The 25,390-nt window shown below is 38.6% G+C and overlaps 2 protein-coding genes across 2 annotated transcripts; one reads left to right on the top strand and one right to left on the bottom strand.

Annotated features, from left to right (window-relative positions):
• The first annotated feature begins 1,345 nt into the window (after positions 1 to 1,345).
• st8sia2 (ST8 alpha-N-acetyl-neuraminide alpha-2,8-sialyltransferase 2) lies at positions 1,346 to 19,832 on the top strand. Its single transcript, XM_077569005.1, has 5 exons — positions 1,346 to 1,707; positions 6,769 to 6,909; positions 7,603 to 7,860; positions 11,671 to 11,964; positions 16,762 to 19,832. The coding sequence occupies exons 1-5, from the start codon at positions 1,550 to 1,552 to the stop codon at positions 17,072 to 17,074; spliced, it is 1,164 nt and encodes a 387-aa protein (XP_077425131.1). The 5' UTR covers positions 1,346 to 1,549; the 3' UTR covers positions 17,075 to 19,832.
• On the bottom strand, positions 19,257 to 23,780 carry fam174b (family with sequence similarity 174 member B). The gene is made up of 3 exons (XM_077569006.1): positions 23,243 to 23,780; positions 21,746 to 21,877; positions 19,257 to 21,059 (listed from the first exon to the last, which is right to left on the bottom strand). The coding sequence occupies exons 1-3, from the start codon at positions 23,536 to 23,538 to the stop codon at positions 21,056 to 21,058; spliced, it is 432 nt and encodes a 143-aa protein (XP_077425132.1). The 5' UTR covers positions 23,539 to 23,780; the 3' UTR covers positions 19,257 to 21,055.
• Positions 23,781 to 25,390: the final 1,610 nt, after the last annotated feature.

Genomic DNA, 25,390 nt, shown 5'->3' with positions numbered 1-25,390 from the left:
TAAGGAGTAATATATTTATCTTGAAGAAGCCCAGAATGCTTTATTAGATGTCAATATTAAAAAATATATCAACGTTGTGGTTGCACAGGAGCCGGTTTGCGGTGAGTGGTAATTGTGTTGCTCGCTGAAACCCACAACAGGACCCTACGTGTGTGTGTGTGTGTGCGTGTGCGAGAGTGTGTGTAGAAAACGTACATTTATTCCTGGTGTGTGAAGAGTTGGACTCGTTCCAATGCTACTGTTTTCTCTGCAGTTCTAGTTTGGACCTTTTCGTACTCTTTTCTATGCCGTTTATTTTGTTCTGGAAATAAATAATTTTTCAATGAATAAAGTCCATTTCTTTTTTTTTCCTCCTCTAAAATTCAGCAAGTCAACCGCACAAAACGTACAAATTTAAATTCAATTCCGAAGATTTCAAAGGAGCAGGTTAACAATTTTTAACAGCTGAAAAAATGTGTGGGATTTAAAGCAGTCTGTTTCAAATTAAGATTTCAAAAGGAGGGTTTGTCTTTCATGTTGGGTCATGATTTTTAAAAGTTGTTACAAAATTCAGTAAAAATAAATAAATAAAACAGCTGTCGGAAATGTATGACCTCGGGGGGGTTGAAAGCAATCGGGGTTCCAAAGGAGAGTTTTGTTTTTATGAGGGTCACAATTTTTAAATTATTACACCACTTTCAAAGTCCAACCCTAATTTGAAACCCGACATCGAAACCCTATTTTAAAACTGTAACAATACTTTCATTTTAAAGCCTATTGGAAATCTTAACCCTACTTTTGAACGCTACTTTGAAAACCTAACCCTATTTTCAAACCCTAACCCTAATTTGAAACCCGACATCGAAACCTAAACCGTAACAACACTTTTTAAAGTCTAACCCAAATTTGAAAGCTTATTGGAAACCCTAATCCTAATTTTGAACACTACTTTGAAAACCCAACAAAGTAGGGTTTCAAATTAGGGTTCCAAAGTTTTCAGGATTTCTTTCCTTTTTTTTAAATTTGTTATTTGGAAGGTTTCACTCCCATTTTCGTGGAAAATGTATATTGTATGTTTATCATAACTTCTTGAAAATCTTTTGTGGCTAGTATACCCCCCGCCCCACCCCCACCATGCATTTTAATGGGCCTCAGTATATATTTGTTTTTTCCTATTGGGTCCCCTATGTGTTTGTACTCTACATTAACCAAAACTGCTTTATCATCAGAGCCACAGTTTTTTTTTTTTTTTTTTTAATTAGCTCCTGTACCTTTAAGACAGCATGTGGTCCACATCATCCCCCCTCCTACCCTACCCCATGCTGCCTCTGGAGGTGCCCGCTTTGAAAGTTGGACCGGGGTATTAAAAGCTACCATAACACACACACACACAGAAGGCGGAGAACTAGAAAGGGGGGGGTGGGCTCGTAGAGATTGGACTGCAGCATGTGTGGGAGGGGTCGGCTGATCACAACAAAGAGACACGCACACACGCACCCACACGCACTCACACCGCGCGTGCGAGAGGACAAACGTCGACATGCGGAGGAGACGAAGGTGAACGCGGGGGATGCCTGCTGCCGGACTCGCGGCGGTCCTCCGCCCCCGCCTCCAAGCCCGGACCATGACGCCCACATCACGCACGCTCCTCTTCCTGTTCGTCACATTGCTCGTGTTGCTCCTCATCTTTGATGATATTTCACAAGTGGAACATGGAGAAAAAGCCTCGTGAGTAGACGGATCTCATTTTTCTCCGCGTTCCATTTTGTTCAACATGACGAATTTCACTGGCTATGAGCACGCGTCCATCGGTTCATTTGCATCTCAAATCGTCTTTCACCATTGAAATGAATGGAAATACAATTAATCTGTTCCAACAGCCCCTCACCCCCCAAAAAAAACACACAAATGTAATTTTTAAATGCGCTTTATCACAAGAGAAATTGCACTCAACAGTATTTTGCTTTCTAACGACACGCAATACTAATATTTGCTCTAAACATAACTTACACAGTGTATGAAAGCACCCAAAAAGTTACTTCCTGTGCTGCTTCTTCTTTGGGCTTCATTGGCAGTTGACAAACCAAATTTATTGGCACATTGTTGAATCTGCTGTTCTCATAGCATTTAGCTAAAGTTTGCTAGCTCCTGATTGGTTAGTGTTGGTCCGCTGATGAGTTGTCAGGAAGTGTCGTCGCTGTAGCTGCGTGTCACTAGTAAAATCCAAAAATCTATTTCTATATTACAATTCTAAAATGTATAAAGAATGTTCCATTAACCACCAACGAACCCTCACGTTACATCGTTGCATGGGGTGCGATACGATTCGAGGATTTCAAAGTGGAGTGATTCCATTTGAACGTTATTTTATACATTATGTATTCTTTTTTTTTTTTTTTTTGATGGATCCGTTACCAGAATTTCATCCTAGCCAAATGTGTGAATCTCAAAAAAAGTGCACATCTGTTGGGCTTAATGTAGCCAATATGTAAAGTTGCATATTTGCGGTTTGTTTGTACATCTGCCGCAAGTGATCTGGGAACAGCCCGGTCGGGTCCCCGAGGGTTCCTTTGGCTTGCCTGTTTGTCTTGCGTGTGGGATCGGGCTTACACTTGCAGTCAGAAAAAAGAAAAAGGAAAAGGAAAGAGGGCAACGGCCTGCAAAAGAAAAGGCTGCGCTTTCATTCTTTTTCTCCCCCTGAATTGAATTTTTAAGCAGTGCAGTGGAAATCACCCCAGTCACACACACGCACACGCACACACACACACACGCACACACTGACAAAGAGAAGCGCCCCACTTCCATTTTGCACATGCAACAATTCTTAATTTAGCAGGAGCTGTCATTGGGACGCTCACATTTCCTCTTTCAGCTTTCGCTTTGGAGCGCTTAATGTGCTCGTATTGGCTACTGATTTGTCACGGGAGAACAAGAGGATGACGAAGAAGCACTTTGAATGCGGCCTAATACAATTACAACAATGGAGGTCGTAAAAAAAAAAAAAAAAAAAAAACGAAAAAAGGGGGACGTTGGCTTTACCTCCACGTGACTCCGCGGAGGTCCACTATGAGATCTTCAAGATTGTGCGGAACAAGCCCAGCAAATGCACTGGTTTTGTTTTTGCAGTCTCGATGTATCGCCGCTTTTTTAACCATAGCTATTTTTTTTTATTGCAAATTTTATTTCTAAAATCGTACATAGCAGTTGTTGTTTTTTGCCTTAACAAGGAATTTTGCAGTGATCATCTTTCTTTTTGATAAGCATTTTACGTCCAAAGTAAGGTTTTTATAATAGTTTGGCAGTTTTCATTATAGTTCATTTGTACTTCATTCATTTAAATTATTTTTTTTAGAACTAATTTGTTTGTTTTTATTTGTCATTGTTGTGTTTGTTGCTTGCTTAACTCTTTGACTGCCAGACGTTTTCAGAAAAGGGACGCCGTGGGTGCGAGCCGATTTTAAGCATTTTGACTGATCTTTCAAGGTCCATAGAAAATTATGTGTTTGGACTATGGAAACACACATACTACCAAATAAAAGATTGGACTCTCATCTTCCATCAGAAAAAAAAGTTTGTTTCTACCTTATTCAGTTTTTGAGTAATCAACAATAGAAAATCGTTAGTTTCACCTGTTTTGAAAAAAAAACGTCTTTTAACGTCTTTGGCACTCCTCCATAGGATTTTACTAAACGTTATTTAACGTTTTTGGCAGTCAAAGAGTTAATTTTTGTTCATTTTTTTTAAAATTAGTATTAGTTTTAGTGTTGTTGTTTTCTAATATGGCGAATTTGTTGAGTGCATGATTTAAAAAAAGAAAAAAACTCACTAAAGCCCAAATGGCGCCGAAAGCGGCGAACATTTGTGAGTGCTTGCGAAGGTAGAGAATGTTGATTTTTTTTATCAGGGTTCATTCAAGGTCGCAAAGACATTCCCAAGAGTTGTGATGGTCACAAAGAGTTGTTCTCATCGCCAACAAATTTTGAACATGTTTAGAAGGCAAGAAAAACTGTTGGCGAACGTCTTTGCAACTGTTTGGGACTTTGAACGAACGGTGACCAAAAAAATAATAATCAACATTTGATACCTTTTGGTCGCTCAGTGGGATACAGGCTGCATTTTTATGTAATAGTGTTAAGTAAACAACAATTTCAAACCTTGACATTCCTCCTGTAGCAATATCAAAATATATTTATCTATTCATTTATTTATTTAAATGAACCTCAGTAGCTTAGAAAAAGGATCAAAAGAGCAACATGTCTATAGCAAAGTATTGGATTATTGACATTTAAATTGAGTCATCGTTCATCATATCGTTAGCCGAATATCATAGTTGCCTTTGGATTTTATTTTTTTATATATATATGTATCAGGGATGTGATTTGACCAAAGTGAAATTATCTGAAAATTTAGCCGGGGGTCTGGGGGCCGCTGGCACCCAGCTAGGTCCAGGGAGCGAAGCCCCCCGGAGCTCATGGGTTTTCCGTGTCTTTAAGTACTTTCAATGCACTCACATGACAAAGAAATAGACAAAACAACAGCATCAATTTTCAATGTATATTGAACTATCCCATATAAAATGGCAGTTTTAGTCAACTCAAAATCAGTCACATTCAAAAACATTGGACTGCCTTTGCTTTTAAAAACTATCACTGAGAATATCATCATATCTAACTAATGTGATTACTAAGTTAACACATAAATAATGTTGAAGAGTTCAAATTTCATGAACAAATAATTGTATCATGACCAAATGAAAAGTAACTCATATTAGAGCATACCACAAATGTCTTTGTTATAGCAGAAGATGTTATCTGTCGGAGTCATGTGCATACACAATGAACCACTAAAAAAAAAAAAAAAAAAAAAAAAAAACGGATTTTTTTTTTTTGGGGGGGAGATAAAAAAAAGCGGAATTCCGCGAATTAGCGGAAAAATCACATCCCTGTATGTATGTTTTCAGAACACAAGAAGATACACATCAAATTCAACAATCAGAGTCCAGTTGCCTCGACTCGAAGAAGAAAAAAATTAACACGTTGTTCATTCTTATCAATTTTGTGACAGTATGTTAAAAATGGCTCAGGCTATTAAGCTAATGCTAAACGAATCATTTTGTCATTATTTGCAGCGGAATAGCTGTATTGTCTTAATATTTCCACTTCTTATATCGGATTTGATTCGATTGTTGACGAAGTGGCACATATGCGCATTGATGCCCCATCGCGAGTGCCGTCGACATAATCTGCCCTCCATGATGGTTACACGTCTCCTCGTTACAGCAGCAAATGGGGCCCAAGGTGGATTGCTCTAAAAATACCCGCTTAATGCGCGTGCTCTTCACCTTCATTCGTTCTTACAGAGAAGACCCGCAAGTGTGGCTTAGTAACACCATATCGTTCCTTTTTTAGCATCGAAGACAAAACCTATAACACGTGTTTTGTCTTGTGTTCTTAGAAATACGGGCCAGTCAAAGACGAAGCGCCTCTTCCCGAAACCGCGCAGGTCTGTAACACAATCATCCGCGCCCGTTTGCGATGCCGTCCGTTTCCAACGCAGCGAGCTGATGGGAATCCGGTTGCCACTTCGGTCTAATTGTCAATTGGCGGCCTTGAAGAGTCAGCCGGCGCTTCTCAGAGTATCTGCTTACCGTTATTTTAGAGGAGGCAGCTTGTATGCCTGCCAAGACGTCGTGTTCGCCGTCCATGTGATATACTGGACGTCTGCTTTGACCAGAACATCCGGGAATGGACTTACAACTTGCTCAAATTACAAAACTCGATGATGACCCGTGAATAGAGAAAATCCACGTATTATCAATAGCAGAAAGAGAGAGAGAGAAAGAAGCTGGCTAGTGATAGATATTATAACATTTTTAATTCTTCATTTCATATATTAACCATTGTTACACATTATTAACATTTTAATTCTTTATATTAACCTTGTCGAAATGTTTTGTGTCCTGTGCAGAGCAGATGGTGTTGTTTTCGGTATAATCTGACCTTAAGATGGGACATACTATTTAGTCTAAAAAAGTTCCTTCTCAGCGCTTTGTGTGAAAACACATTTGGTCCTTGAGAACAGAATCTGTTTCGAACACGCACTCCTGACTCTGTTTTCGCCATCTGCTCATGGAAAAGTACCCAGAGAGTATGTTTTGTCTACAAATGAAAGAGAGGAGGTCGGTTTTAACTATAAGAAGCCATTGTACACGCGGAAGAGACACATTTCGACGCTCTGAATCCCACCTGTTTAAGTGATGAATTAGAGGCTGTTAAATGTCCGGAGATCTCTGTTGGATTAAAAAATCATTTTTGCAAAGGTGTTTTTTCTTACATTAAAATCTGTCTTCAAATTTTGGAACACGCAAAGAGGACAAGTAATTTTATTCCTCTTTCACTAGCTAGCTACAATAGCTAAATAGCTAGCTAAAGAAAGAAAGAAAGAAGCTGGCTAGCTAGCTAGCTAGCTACAATTGCTAGATAGACAGATAGATAGAAAAAAGAAGAAGCTGACTAGCTACAATAGCTAAATAGCTAGCTAGAGAAAGAAAGAAAGAAAGAAAAAAGAAAGAAAGAATGAAAGAAGCTGGCTAGCTAGCTAGATAGACAGATGGATAGAAAAAAGAATAAGGTGGCTAGCTCCCTAGCTAGCTGCAATAGCTAAATAGCTAGCTAGAAAAAGAAAGAAGCTGGCTAGCTAGATAGATGGATAGATTTACCATTTACAAGCCAATACTGTTATACTTCAACCCCCAAAATGGATCAAATGCGGTCTTGTGTTTGCATGTAGAAAGACAGCAACACACGTGGGAAGTACGTCATTCCCAAGACTGGCTGAAAAAAGAAATCATCTTCAGCCAGGCTACAACAACAGCATCAAGCTGCAATCATCCGGCTGGACCTTCAACAAGACCCTCTCCAAGATCATCAGGTAACCATACAGCGGCCCCCTGACTTAAGAGTTACATTCCCTCTGTCACTACGCTCGCAACTCAAATCTTCTTTCCTCATTGAAATGAATGGCAAAACCATTCATCCGTTCAAGCACCAAAATAGCACCAACAAAATGTTTTATTTTAATTTAAAAACATATCCCTATACAGTAATGTACTGTACAATGAACAATACAATGCAAATACAAAAATTGGTTGATAAAATTGATAATATTGGTTGATTAAATCGCACAGCTGATGAATCAGTTGGGCCTGAGTAATAAAAGTTCAATAGAATGTAAATAATGAAACAATTTGTGCACAATGACATTATGCTGCTCCTACAGACATGCAGTGACTACGACAGAGAGCGTTTTGATAGCTTGTCTATTGTGTTTTGCCTCGTGTGTTAGCATTAAGCTAATGAACCTAAATAAGTTAGGTCACTTTATTATTTTTTTTAATTTTCAGTAAAATGATGCAGTAATTATAAACCCTACTAACAACGGATATTTACGGATAACAGCAGCCACAACATGTAGATGTTATGTAGATGATATTACTATCCGCACAGGCATATATTCTTTATCCTCCCACAAACAAAACTAAAATAGGCACAAAAAAAAAAAGACCGAGCAGTGGCTCGTATCTTGAGGTAGCACTGAATTTGTCTTTTTTTTTTTCCACCCCAGGAAGAGCGTGCTAAGATTCCTGGACCCGGAGCGTGACATTTCCATCCTGAAGGGCTCGCTGAGACCCGGCGATGTCATCCACTACGTGTTTGACCGCCACAGCACCACCAACGTCTCGGAGAACCTTCACCGCCTTTTGCCAAGCGTGTCGCCCCTGAAGAACCGACATTACCGGCTGTGCGCCATCGTTGGCAACTCGGGGATCCTGCTCAACAGCAGCTGCGGTTCTCAGATCGACTCACACGACTTTGTCATCAGGTATTTCGTCACATTTCAACCACGACCTTCACGTGACATTTCAATTCAACCAGCACTGGCAAATTCGCAATCACAATCTGAAGACTCAAGTCCAAAATGTTCTTTACGATAAAATCTTGTCTAAAAACAGCATTCTGATGAATACTGATTTTGTGGAATAGGAATTTAGCAGAAAAATGCACCTGCTTTTATCCATCAAACCAAACTCAGAAAATAGGCGAGCCGTGTCGGTCGATACCTGAATAGAAACTTCAGCATAATGAGGGAACTAAATGCAAAAAAAATAAAACAATAGCTTAAATGTTTCTTTTTTAGGAAATGGAGGATGCAGACAAGTACAACAACAAAACAGTTGGAAGCAAGCCAATTATAGTAAAAATACGGATTTTATTTTATTTTTAATTTTTTTATCAATCAGGACTAAAAGCTCAGGTAAGGCTGTTTAAATGCTGCTGGATGTTGCATTAGCGAATCACTAGTATAAATAATGTGTATATAAAAAGTCTACACACCCCTGTTCAAATGTGAGAATTTTGTGATATAAAAAAAGTGAGGCCAAAATAAATAATACCCAAAAAAATTCCACCGTTAATGTGACCCGCAGTATAACCTGTACAACTCGATTAGAAAAGAAAAAAAAAATCAAGAGAGAAAGTAACGAGAGAGAAAAAAAGGAGATCATGTAGTTGCACAAGTGTGCACACCCTCTGTGTTCAAAATGAACCAGTCACATTGAAAGTGCCTTTTATTAACCCAAAATACATTTCAGATGTTCTAGTAGGCTTTTACGGACTATAACTGCCGTTTGGCACTGTTCATAATTCCCTCGACCTTGAACAAGGCCCCGGTTCCAGCTGAAGAAAAACTGCCAGCCTTCGAGCTGTAATAAACAAACTGTTCAACTTTGGTGGAGGGAATTATGAACTGTTCCAAATTGTAGTCACGTGTCCACACAAAAACTTTCTGCTAGAAAGGAAAACAAAAAGAAAGGAAAAGAACCATCAGGAAAACCAAACAGCTGATCTTTATTAGACGTAGTATCAATGTGATTGGATTTTTTCCCCCCAAAGGTTTTGAATGGCTTTATATTTCTTTCCAGTAAACTTTGTTTGGACTTCAAATGGAAGAACTTTGGGTGTGTTTGACATCGAGGCTCAACCGCATTCACGTCAAGCGTGAAAGTTTCCACTTGGACCGGCTTGTGAGGCAACATGCGAGTTAATGTGGGCCGTAATTGAAAAGGAATAGCAAATTGTCTTTCGGTTTATCTCCTCACAATTTAATTGGCATTGGCAAGAGAGTCCCGTCTCACTTTTTTATTCAGCTTTGGAGTGATTGCTCCCCGCGTAGAAAATAGAAGTTTTAAAGAGGCTGCTGAAGCTTTTTTTTTCATCATGAATTCAAGTTTGAAACTCACCGCAATCAGACGGAGCGCAATTAAAAGCACAATTAGCCGCAAGATTGACATTTTTTTCCCCCCTCCTGCATGCATTTCAGATGAAGGCGGGCACTCTCAGGGGTCCTGTTCTCATTTACTTGAGGTTTGCGCGTGTATGCGAAATCATCAGCCGCCTCCGATTAGTGTTTGGCTTTAATCACAAGAATGGCAGATTGCGCTATTCATCACTATTTTTTCCTGTCGATGGAGGGCTATAAATCTGTCTGCGGTGCTAATGTGATGAAAGACGCAAACGAAAAGCGTCCCGGTTGGTATTCTGTGACCATCCCGACTCAAAGCGACGCCATACGAAACATTGGGTGTAAAGACAGCCGGATGTCGGCACTCGCATCCAACTGATTGATTGCTTGCAGAAAAAGGGCCACAACCTTTTCATTACCTTTTTCCTTTAATATTTTTCTCCCTACAACGTATGCTTGACAACGTCTTTTTTCTTGTCTCCTCCCGCATGCTGATGAGCAAAGGTCATGACTCACCAACACGTCGGGCATGATAATGACGGGAACGGCTGCAACGGTCGGATCGGCTGAGGCCAAACAAAAGGGATGCCACTTTTCTTTAATAAGCGCAAGAATTGACTCGGCCCGTCGTGCGTGTCAGACAAGATCAATGTCGGCTGGCTGTGTTCAGCTTTCTTGGACAATATTATTGCAACGGGGGACCGGAGAGTGCCGGCAAAGGGACAGTTGTGCGTGCGTGGCTCTCGTCGATTCTCCACACATGAGAAATATCGTCAATTTTCTTTTTTTGCCAACAACTTTCCTGGTAAGGAATTATTATATCAGGGATGTGATTTGACCAAAGTGAAATTATCGGAAAATTTAGCCGGGGGGGGGGGGAAGCATGACCAAATAATTATATCATGACCAAATGAAAAGTAGCTCATATTAGAGCATACCACAAATGTCTTTGTTATAGCAGAAGATGTTATCTGTCGGAGTCATGTGCATACACAATGAACTACAAAAAAAAAAAAAAAAAAAAAAAAAAAAAAAAAATCGATTTTTTTTTGGGGGGGGGATAAAAAAAGCGGAATTCCGCGAATTAGCGGAAAAATCACATCCCTGTTATATATATATATATATATTCACTGTAAGTGTTGAGTAACCTACAGTTGTGCCTTGAGATACAAGCCGTCGTTCAGCTGATTTTTTTGCTTTGCCTTATGAGCAAAAACTTACGCGATGCAAGCCTGTGGTGGTAGCGGATGCCGACTGGGCAAAGAGCAACGATCTGCGCATAATTGGCACACATTGAAATGCATTGGGAGGACGAAAACAATGTTGTTGTTTTTTTATGTATTCAAAAAAATGCAAATAAACATTCAAAATGCGTTTTCCACATGAGGGTAAATTAGGGGTGAGGTTCAAATAAAGCAAAGCCAAATCAAACCAACACCCTCCCGTCTCCGAAAGAATTTCTCAATATTTTTTTTAAATTTGAAAACAAATCCACGAAAATGCAAACTGCTGAACTGTGAATATGGTTACTTGTCATCGCGTGTTAGCATTAAGCTAGGATGGGCATTCTTATGGTAAAGTTGTTTTACTGTAAATAATACACAAAATGTCATTCTCTTAGTTTGATGATTAGTTACACAGTAAACTTTTCAGCGGTAAAAAGTTAATATTTTGTCCATAACGAATTTGATAACTTCATTATTATTCTTGTACAATTAATACTTATAAAAATACAATTTCCCACTTGCTGTCAACTGAAGATGACATCACCTGTGCTGAGGAAGTAGGTAACGACCAATCACCTGTTTTCTGGGTTTGGTCAGCAAACTGAGCCATGATTGGTCTACTTCCCTCAGCACAGGTGATGTCATTTTCAATCGACAGCAATTGAAAAAATGTGTTTTTAAAGGTAATAATTGTACATGAAAAATAATGAAGTTTTCAAATTCATTCTGGACAAAATGTTAACTTGTTACTGTTTAAAACGGCTCAATGAGTCAAGTACCCCTTTAAACAGCTTGAAGGCTCTTTTTTTTTTTTTTTTTTTAAGAATTGCTCACTATCTGACAAACTACTACTTATTTTCACTTTCACATCTCAAATTTGCGCTCACAAGCCTAAAAAAAAAAAAGAAATCAGCGGAATGATGCCTTGTATGTTGAAAAACTCGCAAGTTGACTGGAAATCATCCACAAGGTCAGGAAAGGGAGCCGATTTCCCTCATCAGTGGTGATTTGAAGATTTTGAACGAAAGGCTAAAACTGCACACTGAGCGAGATACTTGGCAATCACAGGGTTGAATGAACATTAAGTAGGAGCTGATAACACGTATTTAAGATTCATGTCCATGTGTGGAAATACTTAATATCGACTTGCTTTCCTTATTGGAAGGTGCAACCTGGCACCGGTGGAGGAATACGCTGACGACGTGGGCCATCGGACCAACTTGGTGACCATGAACCCTTCGGTGGTGCAGCGAGCCTTCCAGGACCTGGCGGACGAGGAGTGGCGGCAGCGTTTTGTGCGGCGGCTTCAGAGTCTGAGCGGCAGCGTGCTGTGGATCCCGGCCTTCATGGCCAAAGGTGGCGAGGAGCGGGTGGAGTGGGCCCTGCGGCTCATCCTGAAGCACACCGCCCACGTACGCACCGCCTTCCCCTCGCTGCGCCTGCTGCATGCCGTCAGAGGGTAAGGTGCTACTCGGCATGTGAAGCGGCCGTGGCAAACTCCAATTTGCTGCCCCGCCCGGCACGTGTTTCGAATTTGGATCACTTGGGGAAAACAAGACGACGAGGCGACTTTGATTTTTCTTTTGGGCTCAAGCAACGTGTGAGATTAGATTTTTTCAAATGTATTCCAGTCAAACTGTGCGGTAGAGCCTTGCGAACAGGCAAAATACAATTGCTTGCTAGTATTTCTTAACTCATTCACTGGCAGCCATTTTCACTGAAGCAACCCCATTCGCTCCAAGCTGTTTTACTGGATTTTGACTGATTTTGCAAGGCCCACAGATTATTGTGTTTTATTGCAAAAAAACACGGAACCTACCAAAAGAAAGATTAGAGTCTCTTCTTTCATCAGGGATAAAATACATATTTGTATCTGTTTCTGTTTTGCAGCAATTAGCATTAGCTCTTTGACTGCCAGACGTTTTCAGAAAAGGGATGCCGTGGGTGCCAGCTGATTTTAAGCATTTTGACTGATCTTTCAAGGTCCACAGAAAATTATGTGTTTGGACTATGGAAACACACATGCTACCAAATGAAAGATTGGACTGTCATCTTTCATCAGAAAAAAAAGTTTGTTTCTACCTTATTCCGTTTTTGAGTAATCAGCAATAGAAAATGGTTAGTTTCACCTCTGTTTTGAAAAAAACGTCTTTTAGCGTCTTTGGCACTCCTCCATAGGATTTTACTAAACGTTATTTAACGTTTTTGGCAGTCAAAGAGTTATAACATAGATAAGTTTCATCATTATTCACATTCCTGTTGAAAACTGCTAAAAAGAGCAACATACTCTTATACTCTGCTGCCACCTACGGTACAGTTTTTGTAATAACTATCATTGCTTTATGCCACCTCTTCATGTGATAAGCAGCATCAAAGCCTTCTGTTTGTTTTTGAATTAAAAAACACACATAAAAAACGTATAAGTATGTTTTGGGGAGTGAACGACAAAGTATTAAAAACGTATTTACACGTTTTTGGATTTGAATGAGATCAACACAGTAACGCATATTAAGTCATTATTATGAAAACAGGCAAACGGGAATGTAGACAACTATTTGTTGATTGGCTTAACCAAGAGAGAAGCGGTAACAACTTTTGAGTTTTTCCTTTTACGTTCACTTTTAATCAAGTGACGCCATTTGAAAGGCAGACATAAAAACACTATCAATAAAATAAACTCAGTAAAATGAAGATTCTGTCAGACTGTGCCAAAGTACTACTTTTATTGCTTTGGCATGAACATGAAAGCAGCAAATAGATGGGATTTGTAGCAAATAACGGCAAATAAGTTCCACAAAAAAAAAAAAATCCACGGCGGGCGACTGCTGGATGGACAGATGGACGCACATATTAATATGCAGCGCTTGACAGTATTGATCAAAACTGCTGCAACATTATCTTTGCCAGGAATAATGTGGTCTCATTTGACACCAATCTTCTCATTTCATGCTTTCTAAAATACAAAAGTTATTCATTGAATTGGGTCTTCAGAGTCCAATAACTGTAACCTTTGTTGACTGATCTCCAGTCAGCATTTCATGAACTCCCATCTGAGCAAAATGTGAATTTATTGAGACGGGGGGCATCGATTTCCTGCGCGTTTAAATGATTCTGCCTGACATTGAGACTTTCTAACGACCACAAATAATGAGCACACTTTTCTCAGTCTGCTGTTTTTGTGTTTCGTCTCTATTATTATTTGTGTTGATTTAGTTTGAAGCTGGTCACAGATTTATTTTAACGATTTCAATCCATCATCGCCTTTCAGGCTGTTATGGAAACCCGCTGCCTTTTTTTCTTCTTCATGTTTCTGTCATTATGAGCACACTGCTGCAGATCCTTCCTTCTCCCGCTCATTAAAAAAGAAACACCTCTGGTCATAGAGCAAACGATGCTATTTTACATGGCCCAGCTAACAAGCGCACGACTTTTGCCATTACCCATCTGTGCGCTCAGCACTTTTCCTCCCCTGAAATGTTCTTATCGACGGAAGCTAAGGCCTTTGTGTGTGTGTGTGTTTTTTTTTTTTGTAAAAACAGGCTGTGAAATAAGTTCTCCCGAACCTTGTCATTTTTCAGAAAGCATCAGCTATTATGTGCATAGAATGCAACACAATGCCAAGATTTTTTACTCATGAAACATAAGACCTCCAAGTCTCATTATTCTGCTACATTTTCATGAAGATTGCGTCATACCGATAAGGATGCCAAAAGCATTTTATGTTGATATTGTCCGAACCACCTTTGCCGTATTTGCAAAACACGAGATGATGGGGTAAAAGCCTTCTTGGAGGAGATAATTAGACCTTCCTTTCCCGCTTGTTAGAATGCCATATTACCTGTTGTGCTATTGGATTTTCAACCTGCGCATTTGCCCTTCACGGCACATGAGTCGCGATGAGTAACACACCAACTCTGCATCAACAACGACACGGGCGTGCCGCGAATTGGCTGCCCGCAGGTTCAGTAATGATGTGAACGGGCAAGGACAATAAAGCAACCAATTGGCCGTGAAAAGTTGCTCCTAAAGGATAACATTTGGCATGGCACCAGCTACTGTGCATCTATTTATGAGCGTGGATAGTTTACTCGCAAAGAAGATTCACTGATTTCATAACTAAATGGCCAAAAAAAAACGAATAAATAAAATGCTTAGTACCTATCATAAGTTATAACTAATAATATATTATTTTAGCACTTGTGGTAGAAAAATATAATATACAGTAAACGTCAGGGGGGGTGAGACCAAGAAAACACAATCTTATAGTTTCTACAAATAAATGCTCTAGTCATTCCAAACGGCACCTAAAGTGGATCTACAGGTAAATTGCGTATCTTCTGCCATCTAGTGGAAGAGCATTTCATTGTTCTGCCTTTCACTAGCACACTTAGTTGTTGTTTTTTTAGCACACTTAGCTAACATAAACTACGTTTACATGCAGTGAATATTCGGGTTAAGGTCAGAATTCCGGTTTCTGAAACAACCGAGGTAACACGTTTACATGCGTGGCGGAAGGAGTTGCTCGATTGGAATAACCCGTTCGGACCGCGACGCGTAATTACGTCGATAACGTCATTTACGCTTTTAACTTACTAGACGGTTAATACAAGACATTATTTTTATGTCACTCACCACGCTAAATAAAGTAGTCGGGTTTCCTCCTCGCGCCAGAAGTGTGGTTCGTTGCTGCAAGCGTCATGTTTGTTGACAACAACTTGAGTATTTCCGGTGGGTTACACGCCAGAAGCACGGACTTACATACTTGTATTTACTGTATGTGTATATAGGCATAAACTGGCGTTTTCGCTGTAAAAATACAGTGGAGAAATCAATGTATTGTAGGGAGGCTCCATTAGCTGCGCATCCAAGTTGTGACTACGACCAAGATTCCTTGCGAATCAAATTAACGAAGAAAAGAAGATGAAGAAGAAAATAGCGAGCATGCGCACAGCGAAAAACATTCTCGATCGATCGAGGTATTCCAAAATGAGTTTATATGAGCAAGAATTCCGGTTATGAAAGGAGTAACCCAGGGCTCTTATTCGGGTTTTTCATATTCGGGTTATTGCACCTGTTTACACGGCCTTACAAAACCCAAATATTGGCAATATTCCGTTTTTAAAAGGGTTATTGCCTGCATGTAAACGTAGTCTAGATAGTTGAACAAATCCAATCCACTTTATTTCTATAGCACATTTTATAAACAAAACATTTCCAAAGTGCTGCACATTAAGATCCGCACACTATCATATACATAAAATCTAGGAAAACCAACTATAAAAATAAAAACAGTCAATAAAATAGTCAAATGCAATACATTAAAAATATATTTTTTTAAATAAAATAAATAAAACTAAAACATAAAAAGACCCCAAGGACCACACCATTCACGCTGAACTAAAAGTCAAGGAATGAAAGTGTCTTTTACTTCATGTGTAGTAAATAAATAATTTTCAGACCAATTAAATGAAATTGCAAACCTAATGATCAAGGCCCACTATTGTGCCACTGCACACTGGTTGGGAATCACTGTGCCATATAACATACATGACCCTTTTGTTGTTGAAGATTACAACGGAAATGCTGATTTTAAACATACCTACCTATACATACTTATTAGATAGTCAAAATAAATAATCTGTGTAGAATAGTGTAGTGATCGCTTTTATTATTATTTTTATTTTTATTTTTTTTCCAAAGCTGTATGGTGAACCCTTCATACTCGCAATTCGGCATTTGGAAATTTGCAGATTTGTTTATGGAACCTATCCCAAAAAAGAAGAAGCATTTTTTTTATTAAAATTAAAAAATATTTTCCTTTTTTGTTGACCCCCAAATGCACCTACCTTATACACACTCAAAAGTGAAAGCATTTGCCGTCACAGTTTGCATGCATTGCCTCCCATTTATTATTGTGTAAATGTCCAAAGGTTAATTTACTGACATACCATTTGTGTAAAGTGCTTATATTTGATGTTCCAGGGTTATATGCTAGCTAATTCTATTGATGAGCATCATGCTAAGATGGTTTGTTTGCGTTGAGGAGTAATTCAACAACTGAATGCAGTCTTTTAAATAACATGGGTTCATAACTGTGCATGGTGTTGATACTTTATGATCCTACCCTTTTAAATACTTTGCTGCCGTCTTGTGGCATCTATATGCAATTACAACACCCTTTAGGGGTGCGTCAATTATTGTTATCATTACTATCGGGGTACTTGTGCCGTGAGTAAGTTGCTGTCTTGGTTTCTAGGTACTGGCTGACCAACAAGGTCCACATCAAGCGTCCGACCACGGGGCTCCTCATGTACACCATGGCTACCCGCTTCTGCGAGGAGATCCATCTCTACGGCTTCTGGCCCTTCCCTCACGACACGGCGGGCAAAGCCGTCAAGTACCACTACTATGACACTCTCAAATACGAGTACACCTCCAGCTCCAGCCCGCACACCATGCCTCTGGAATTTAGGACTCTGAACGCTTTGCACCAGCAGGGGGCGCTGCGGCTGCACACCGGCAGCTGTGAAGCCGAGACAGGACCACCGGAGGAGATCCAAAGCGATTAGATGAGTGGATTATCACCATGGAAACACTTTGGTCTCACCGTGCAGTCTACTTTTACATCAAGATTCTTTTGTACAATGTAAATGTTGTGTGACCCGATTTGCAGCTCAAACTTTTTGACGTTAAATTTACAAAGCAACAAAAAAAATCCCAAGAGGCAATGATTCCCAAACTTAAAAACTAAATAAAATGTAGCTCTCCAAATATCAGCATCATGAGCAAAATTCAAAAGAATAGAAGGCCTGTCTTCGTCAAAAATGAATTCTTAAAAACTAAAATATAAGCCACAGTAATATAATGCGCAGTTTGAGCATTGATGTTAATGTGCTTACGTTGATAAAAATAAACAAGGAACAAAATATGTAATTCTATTCACTGTGATATACTTTTTTTTTTTTTTATCCGTAATGGTAATCTCTTCAAAACAGATGGCCACTTTAACAACATTATGCCTGACCTGAACGTCAAATATTGCCTTACCCGGGCAGCCAAATGAAGAAAGGGCAGAATGTCGTATTTTATTGAGCCTCCCTGAGAAACTAAGTCGAAGTGTAGCAGCTGCTCACACAGCCCTGTTTGCACACACATTGCCAATAGTCAACTCAGTCAAAAGATTGTCAAGAACACCACCAGCTCTTCCTCTTCACTGGAATGGTTCAAATGTATTTTTTAATGAATGTACAAGGTCTATATTCTTAGAATTGAGTCCCTGAATGTGCTTTAAATCGACGCGCAAGTTTTCTTAATTAACTTGAGATGATGACACTTAAGTCACTTAAGTGTTCTGTATGTGATTTTATGTGGGGAATTTCTGCTGTTGTGCCTATAACCGATGTACAGTATATAACCATGTCATGATGGGCTGTAATACAAACCAAGGAGTATTATGGCCACACAGAAAAGAAAATAATGGGATTATGAAAGGTCAAAAATATTTGTAAAGTTGAAATGTTGTAAGGAAAAATAAGTTAAATTCTTAGAATAAAGTCGTAATATATATATATATATATATATATGTCCTACAGCAAAGTTGTAATATGAAGAAAGCAGTAATTTCATTTTTTTTTTTTTTTATAAGTACAGTATACAGATATACATTTTGTAGTTGATTATAGGGAATAAGAACAAAGTTAAATTAGATGGCTTCAACAAAGTCATAATATAAAGAAAATCAAATATGACATTTCCTAATTTAACAAATCTTAAGTGACACCAAAAAAGACCAAAGTAATATGAGAATAAAGGTATAATTTTACAACCGTAAAGCCGTAATATTAGATGGACGTCCGAATATTATCATATTTATCCCTTTGACTTTATTCTCAAAACTTTTTTTGTAATCTTTTCAGTGTGGTCCTAATATGTCTTCGTAACTACAACACATGTTTAGAAATTAGAGAGGGATTCCTTGTAAAGTGCTAGACATTGAGTGGACTGAAACTTGACAACTTAAAACATAATAGAAAATAAAATAAACATGCATATAGTACAATATTAATTTGAATTTTCTCTTAGATGGATAGAATCCTGATGTACAGTTTTCTATTAATTTAGAGCTAGCATCCAAGTTTCTGTTCTTTAAGTACTGCACTTTTTTTGCTCCTATTTTTTATTTTATTTATTTTTTTGCAAACATGTCAGTGATAGGGGAACCTTTATTCTACCCCCATCAAATGATCATGCAGGCCGTTAAGGTTCGCCATCCCCTCATGTGGATACAACTGTACTGTATTCACTATGCAGTAATGAAGTGCTTTTCCAGCCAAGCCATGTGAGTAACGTGTACATCCAAATAATTGTCGTGACAGGATGCACCTCGCTGTGTGGACAATTCAGTTAAGAATAGACGTGAAAGTTGTGAAAGACGTCAGCAGTCAGGAGGCAATGAATTGTCCTGAACTCGTGGGGAAAAAAAAAGACTGATTCCAGATTCCAGGAAGTTCATTTAACGGCACCTTTGTGAGCCTTGCCGTCATGCTGCTTTTTTTCTTTCCAATTCACATTTTGTGTCCTAATTCCAGAAAACAATATTGACTCTTGCATGCTTTTCCCGAAATGTCATCTTTAACCAAAAGGATTGTATTTCAATTTTCTGTCTATTTGACTCAAGGACATTTAAGTGTTGAGTTATGACAACATGAATGTATTTTTGTCATGCAAAAAAAAAAAAAGTCTTACAGTGACTAGAACTTCAAAAGGTGGTTTTATTTCACAGATGGAAACAAAGGAGGCCACTGTGATGACAATTTCAACATCTCTATTGGAAACTAAGCTGGGATGCATTTTAGTAAAGTTAACAAAATTAGCTACACTCTGCAAATAGCTCACACAATTACGTATAATAAGTTGTTTTACAATTAGATCTATGGGTAGCAGATGTTTCTGTTAAAATAAAATCCCAGAATAGTTTCATTGGTTGAACAGGGTTTTGTTTATCTCCACACAGTTTTAAAGAGACAGGGTAACACAATAGTGGAATGAATCGAGGTTGTGGATGGAAACATCATCCACAACAAACAATATAAAATGTGATTTATAAACTTTGTCTGCACATTCAACCCTGCACTCCTGTTTTGAAAAACAGACAATAATTGTCTACTGAAGTGATGCTGCATTTTGAATTGAATAAAGTTTGATACTATTGCTGTTCAAAAAACCAAACAGCTGATATAGAACACAGATTTTTTTTTGCATCAATGTGAATAATAGCTTGAATGACAACATAAGGTCAGTTGATTAAAATATTCTTTCCACAGCTGACACAGTGGTTGATTATTTTGAATCTTTGTACTTGAATACAGTATTTAAGAAAGAAGCTGTGTTTCACATTGTTTAGGGTTTTTTATCCATTTAAATCATTTTTAGAAATATTTTTGGGCACACATTCACTAAAGTGAAGCAAAGGGCATTATCATATTTCTAAGCATTGTCGTATTTACTTTAACTCGTTTTGTACACCGATTAAGAAAACATATCTTTTTCCTAATAGCATAGTTGTCACATTTCATTTTTTTCCAAAAATTTGAAAACAACAACAAATTTGACAAACAATATTTGAAGTTGCCTTGATTCTTCAACCTTTGCAAATTACTATGACCTGGATGACTGAGAATCTACATACACAAACAAGGGGGCGGGGGGGGGGTGAAAACTTATCGCAAGCATATTGTTTTTATTTATTAATTTTTTTTAAATTGATATTATGACAAGGCTGTCAATATTATATATTAAATCCTGTCTTCTAAAGTAAAAAAAAGTTCCCCAATCTACAGTATCTTCTATGGGGAGTACATGAAAAGAGATGTTAGTTGCGGAATTGCTCCACAGTATGTAACACACAGAGGAGGAAAATCCCATGAAAAAAAAATTTGATTCATGAAATGTGAATCATTTTGCCTGAATACAATACAATTCCTACCTCTCAAGTCAAACACTGAACACTACACTTGCCACCTTTGAAAATAATTATAATAATAATTGTTTGACAATCAGTCTTAATTTGGTCATAGCCTGGTTAAATTTTACCACACAAAAAAAAGAACACATTTGGCATGAAAAGTTGAAAACTCAAATAATAATATTATTTCTGATATGTAAGCTACAGTCTAGATTAGTTCACACATATAATAAAAATATAAAGGCTTACCTTTTAATAACAGTAAGCCATATGTGCACTAAAGACTGGTTAGTACTGTCCACATATTTGGTATGGAAGTCAAGTCAAAACAGCATGTGCACATTGTCGATAGTGTTTTTTGCACCTACACGGCTTCTAGTGGCTCTAGATCATAGATATGATTAAGTCTGTATCAGTGTGGGTGCGCATGAAAAATGCAGATCAAAAACAACATGTTCTTTCCATGTTAAGTGTAGTGAGACGACTGAACAAGTCACCAGTAAGAGCCGTTGGAGACAAAACAGGAGACGTCACATGGGTTGATCCAAAAGGAGACAAGTTGGTCAAATATTGGTCCGTGATGAATTCACCTGCAAGAAAGCAGAAAGAAAGTATGTCACTCAGGGTGTTACTGCTTGTCTGCGAGTTGGACCGGAGTGGCAGGTAAACAGGATGCCGCATCTCCCCTTGAGGAAGCGCTGGTGTAAAGGACAATAGAAAGGACGGAAGGGTGAAACCTTATGTCAATATCACATCTCAACTGCTTCTCTACATCCAGTTTGTCAGCGTGGACCGAAGATCTTGACTTTTTTCGGTTGGCTTAGTCATGAAAGACATTTTTCGTAGCACAAAAAGCAAATTAGGTCACTCTCTGACAGTTCAAAAAAAATGAATTGGTGCCTCACTTGAACAAATTAAGAAAACTCCACTTACTACAATGCCGCCTCAGATAAGTGAAAACCTCGCACACTCGCACGCACATACACATATTCACCCACATACAAAAAATAAATACAAAAAAATATATATATATAAAAAAAAAGGGAGCGCAATGATGATGACATGTCAAATCGGTAAAATTACAGAATGAACAATACTGAGCTCTCCAGGGGAAAAAAAAGAAGAAAAAAAGTGAAAACCTCGTAGGGATGAATAACGTTAACAAATTTGGTAAAGGGTAGCAAAACTAAAAACTTTTATAAAATAAAGTCTTACTCAATGCATGGCTAACGGCCTAATGTAGTGAAATTTCCGAGCTAAATTTTAAAGCGCAAACCTGTAATTGACGTCAAAAAGAGTAGAGTCGTCCTCGTCATCATTTTCGTCGTTGAGGGGGGCCATCTCGACTCGCTCTGCAGGTGTTGTGATGATGTCATACTTCCGAGTTTTCCTGATTCTCCTCCCAGATCTGTCATTAAAAAAAAAATAAGTTAACAGGAATATGTTAAAAGACTGAATGATTTTGCAGATTGCAAACAATTGATGACTTTTTGATCCTTTATTAAATTTGTAAGTTTGCTCACATAGAATCAAACTAAGATTGTCATCACCGAAGCTTTGATGGTAAGAACTTCAGGACATTTTAAGACTACAAGATCATTCAAAGGTGAACTTTCTTCACGTTTAACTATGCATTTGTATTTGTGTTCGTCAGTCTGTTATTCAGGTCTCAATCTTTGAATGTTAAAGTAGAGAAAAAGCTAAGATAAGCTCTTGAATCTTCAATTCGAGCCCTAAGCCAGTGGAACGGGGTCATTTCTTTGTACTTACAAAAAAGTACCGTTGTCTGCTTCACTAATGCGTTTTGATCTTGGAACTGATAGCTTTTATGTGCTTGAGTTTTCATGGTGTTTGATGGCTGCACATGGTGTCTGATGATACCAGTCTGCAAATAAAGTGGGGCGGCCGTCTAAAGACGACTTTTTGCATATGAATGCATGCTTTCTCATATTTTACAGACAAATAAGACAAAACACAATAAGGACAATAAATCAGTATCATCATCATATGACAGAATATTATGTGATAACAAAACATAATACAAAGTATTTGTCCATTCACTTACTGCAAGGCAGCCGTACTTATGACCTGTCCACCTTGCTGATCAAATTAAAGCACGTTACAGTTTCGAAGAATTCAGGTTATACTGGCACCGCTTGTAGGAAGATGGTTAAACAAGACGCTGACCTTTCCTCCAAAATTCCCAACCATCACATGGAGTAAACACTGTCACATGCGCCAAATTGAGCCAAATGAGGCTTCACACAAACAAACTGACGAAAAAATGATGATGATCAGTTGATCACATTCTCATACAAAAAAATAAAAAAATAAAAAAATCGAGGGTTAATGTATTGTAAAAGAATTGCTCATTAATTATAATGATTGTCCAAAATTACTTGCACTTTTTAGGAGGAAACACTTATTATTTGCATTAATTAAATAGATTGTATTGGGCCAGCACCGGGAGCAGACCTATAATTAGGGGCGGATAATATTAAATTTGCTGTTTAATAGCTAATTACACCCCAATATACTCTATGGCAGGGTTACGGAACCCTGGTCCTCAAGAGCCACTGTCCTGCCTGCTTTCCATGTCTCTCTCCTCAAACACAGTTGACTCAAGTGATCAGCTAATCAACAAACTCTGTAGAAGCCTGATAACGATCTTGTTTATCAATCAGGTGTGTTGATGGAGGGAGACATAGAAAAAAGGCAGGACAGCGGCTCTCGAGGACCAGGGTTCCCTACCACTAATCTATGGGGTCCTTACCTGACCACTTTGAAGAGCAGGCAGATGATGAGCGCCCCTGTCAACACGCAGGTGAAAATGACGATGACTTTGAGCGTGGGCAGATGCGTCATGAGGGAGGAAGTTGGGGATCCGACGGCTGCGTGGGTGACGTTGCCGTTGCCGTCGCCGTCATCAACTCGAAGGCTGGCGGATGCCGAGGCGGCCGAGGTTGCGTTCGACGGCGTGGCGGGAGATGGAGACAGACTTCGGGGCTCGCCGTCGACGCTCCATAACGCCACCACGATTAACGATAGAGCTAAATAGAATGTCGCCATTGAACCGACACGGAATCCAGCTGGTGACAGTTCTCCTCAAAAACGTTACACACGCAACGACAGCTGTCACATTCTAGACGAGAGGTTAGGCTGACATTTTGCTATTTTACACGATAAACAAACCGAGGGACACAAATTCACATCTTGGCTGTAGTTCAAATTTAGAATTAATTTAAAATTATTGGTCTTAACTTGCATTTGGTCGTAAAAAAAAAAGAAGTTGCCTTGAGGCGAGTTGGAGGTAATACCTTTGTGCTTGTTGCTTTGGGATTATCCGCCTCCTCCGGACCGGAAGCGCTCAAAAGACCGGCCCTCTTGTTCCTGATGTGTGACGTAGGCAGTCCGGTGATACCTTCACGAGGTCTCGGAATTTCTGTCATCTACAACTGACGTCACTGGTCTAACGACAAGATTATGGCTCTTTTTAATGAAATGTCATTTGTATAGCGCAACCAAGGCACATATTTTACATTTTAAAATCCCACGGCACACCACCAAAGATATTGTCACAAAAAGGTTAATTATGTACTCTCTGTCATCTTGTCGGTGGCATATAGATAGATGACTAAACTTTTGTTTTGTGGATAGTTTTTTTTTTTTTACCAAAATACCAGCCCCCTTTTCAATCATTGTTGATTTGTTTTCATAAACATTTAAATAATATTTCACACTGTCAAGTACGCATATTTGATTGTAATGCTTAAAAGTTCCAAGGAAAGCTTTTGACAACACAGTTTAATTATTATTGATGTGTAATCCAGCACATGTAAAATTTAGACAATGCACATTTTGTTCAGTTAAAGGACAGCCCACTAGATGGCAGCACAAAACAATACAAACCTCCAATGCAATTTGATCAGTTCTTTCCATTGAAGGGTAGTGTGTCTGGTTACATATTCTATCACAGTATTTTAAAAAAGGATCTATTGTCAAAGGGATACATGGCTGCTTAATGTTCATGCTATCTGGGTTGTTGTTGTTTTTTAAGATTCTCTTTGTAGGTCATTTGCTGTAATATGATGCAAAGTTTGCTTAAGGAGGAGCTATGGATAGGACAGTGTTACCATTGTGCACACAGCTACACTATCAAGGTTCAACATTCAAATCGTTTTTTAAGATTGTATAAATGAATTTAAGAAAATGTCCTTGTATCATGTAACCATACAATCATCTTTCCAAAATTTCAGGATATTTTAATATTAATTTATTCTGTTAGGCGAGTTGAAAAGAGCTGACTTTAAAGTGACTGTTTTACAAATAAACATTTGGCATGCCAGTAAGGTGTTAAAGCTGCATTGTAACATGGTAGGGAGGCTTTTAGAAACATTAAACCAATTAATGTAATCCTGCTTGTCCTGTTTTTGCAAGGTCTGCCTTGACGCAACACTATCTGTAATTGTCTGTGTACAAATCACATGGTGTCTTTGCTATAGGATTTGTACGACAATGCTTGTAATTCCATGGACCAATATAGTCTACAGTGAATACAAAGTCTATACACCTGTGTTTTTTTGTTATTTACGCATTATTTATTTATGCACGCAACACTGCGCATCATCAACAGAACATACAGTGAAGCACAGTGGTGGCGGGGGCAAGTATCTTTGAGGCTTTATTTCTTCAGCTAAAACTGGGAGGGACGTATGAACCATTCCAAACATAAATCATTTTTAGCACAAAAAAAAAGCCTTTCAGTAGAAAGAACAAACAAACAAAAAAAACGACGGAAAAACCTAATAGAACACGTTGCCTTAATTTTTGGTTAATCAGAGGTACTTTAAATGGTAGCAAGTGTGTGCAGAAACCAAAAGGTGATTGGTTAATTAATTCTGAACACAGCCAGATCTCAAGT

Source organism: Vanacampus margaritifer, chromosome 6, assembly GCF_051991255.1.
Source record: "Vanacampus margaritifer isolate UIUO_Vmar chromosome 6, RoL_Vmar_1.0, whole genome shotgun sequence".
NCBI classification, from domain to species: Eukaryota; Metazoa; Chordata; class Actinopteri; order Syngnathiformes; family Syngnathidae; genus Vanacampus; species Vanacampus margaritifer.
This window is presented reverse-complemented; position numbering and strand designations above follow the sequence as displayed.

Excerpts from the sequence above, each read along its gene's own strand:
- st8sia2 (XM_077569005.1), top strand. The coding sequence starts at position 1,550 with ATGCCTGCTGCCGGACTCGCGGCGGTCCTCCGCCCCCGCCTCCAAGCC. Across the intron at positions 1,708-6,768 it reads GAACATGGAGAAAAAGCCTC|AAAGACAGCAACACACGTGG; the intron begins GTGAGTAGACGG and ends GTTTGCATGTAG. Across the intron at positions 11,965-16,761 it reads CTGCTGCATGCCGTCAGAGG|GTACTGGCTGACCAACAAGG; the intron begins GTAAGGTGCTAC and ends CTTGGTTTCTAG.
- fam174b (XM_077569006.1), bottom strand. The coding sequence starts at position 23,538 with ATGGCGACATTCTATTTAGCTCTATCGTTAATCGTGGTGGCGTTATGG. Across the intron at positions 21,878-23,242 it reads CTGCTCTTCAAAGTGGTCAG|ATCTGGGAGGAGAATCAGGA; the intron begins GTAAGGACCCCA and ends TTTTAATGACAG.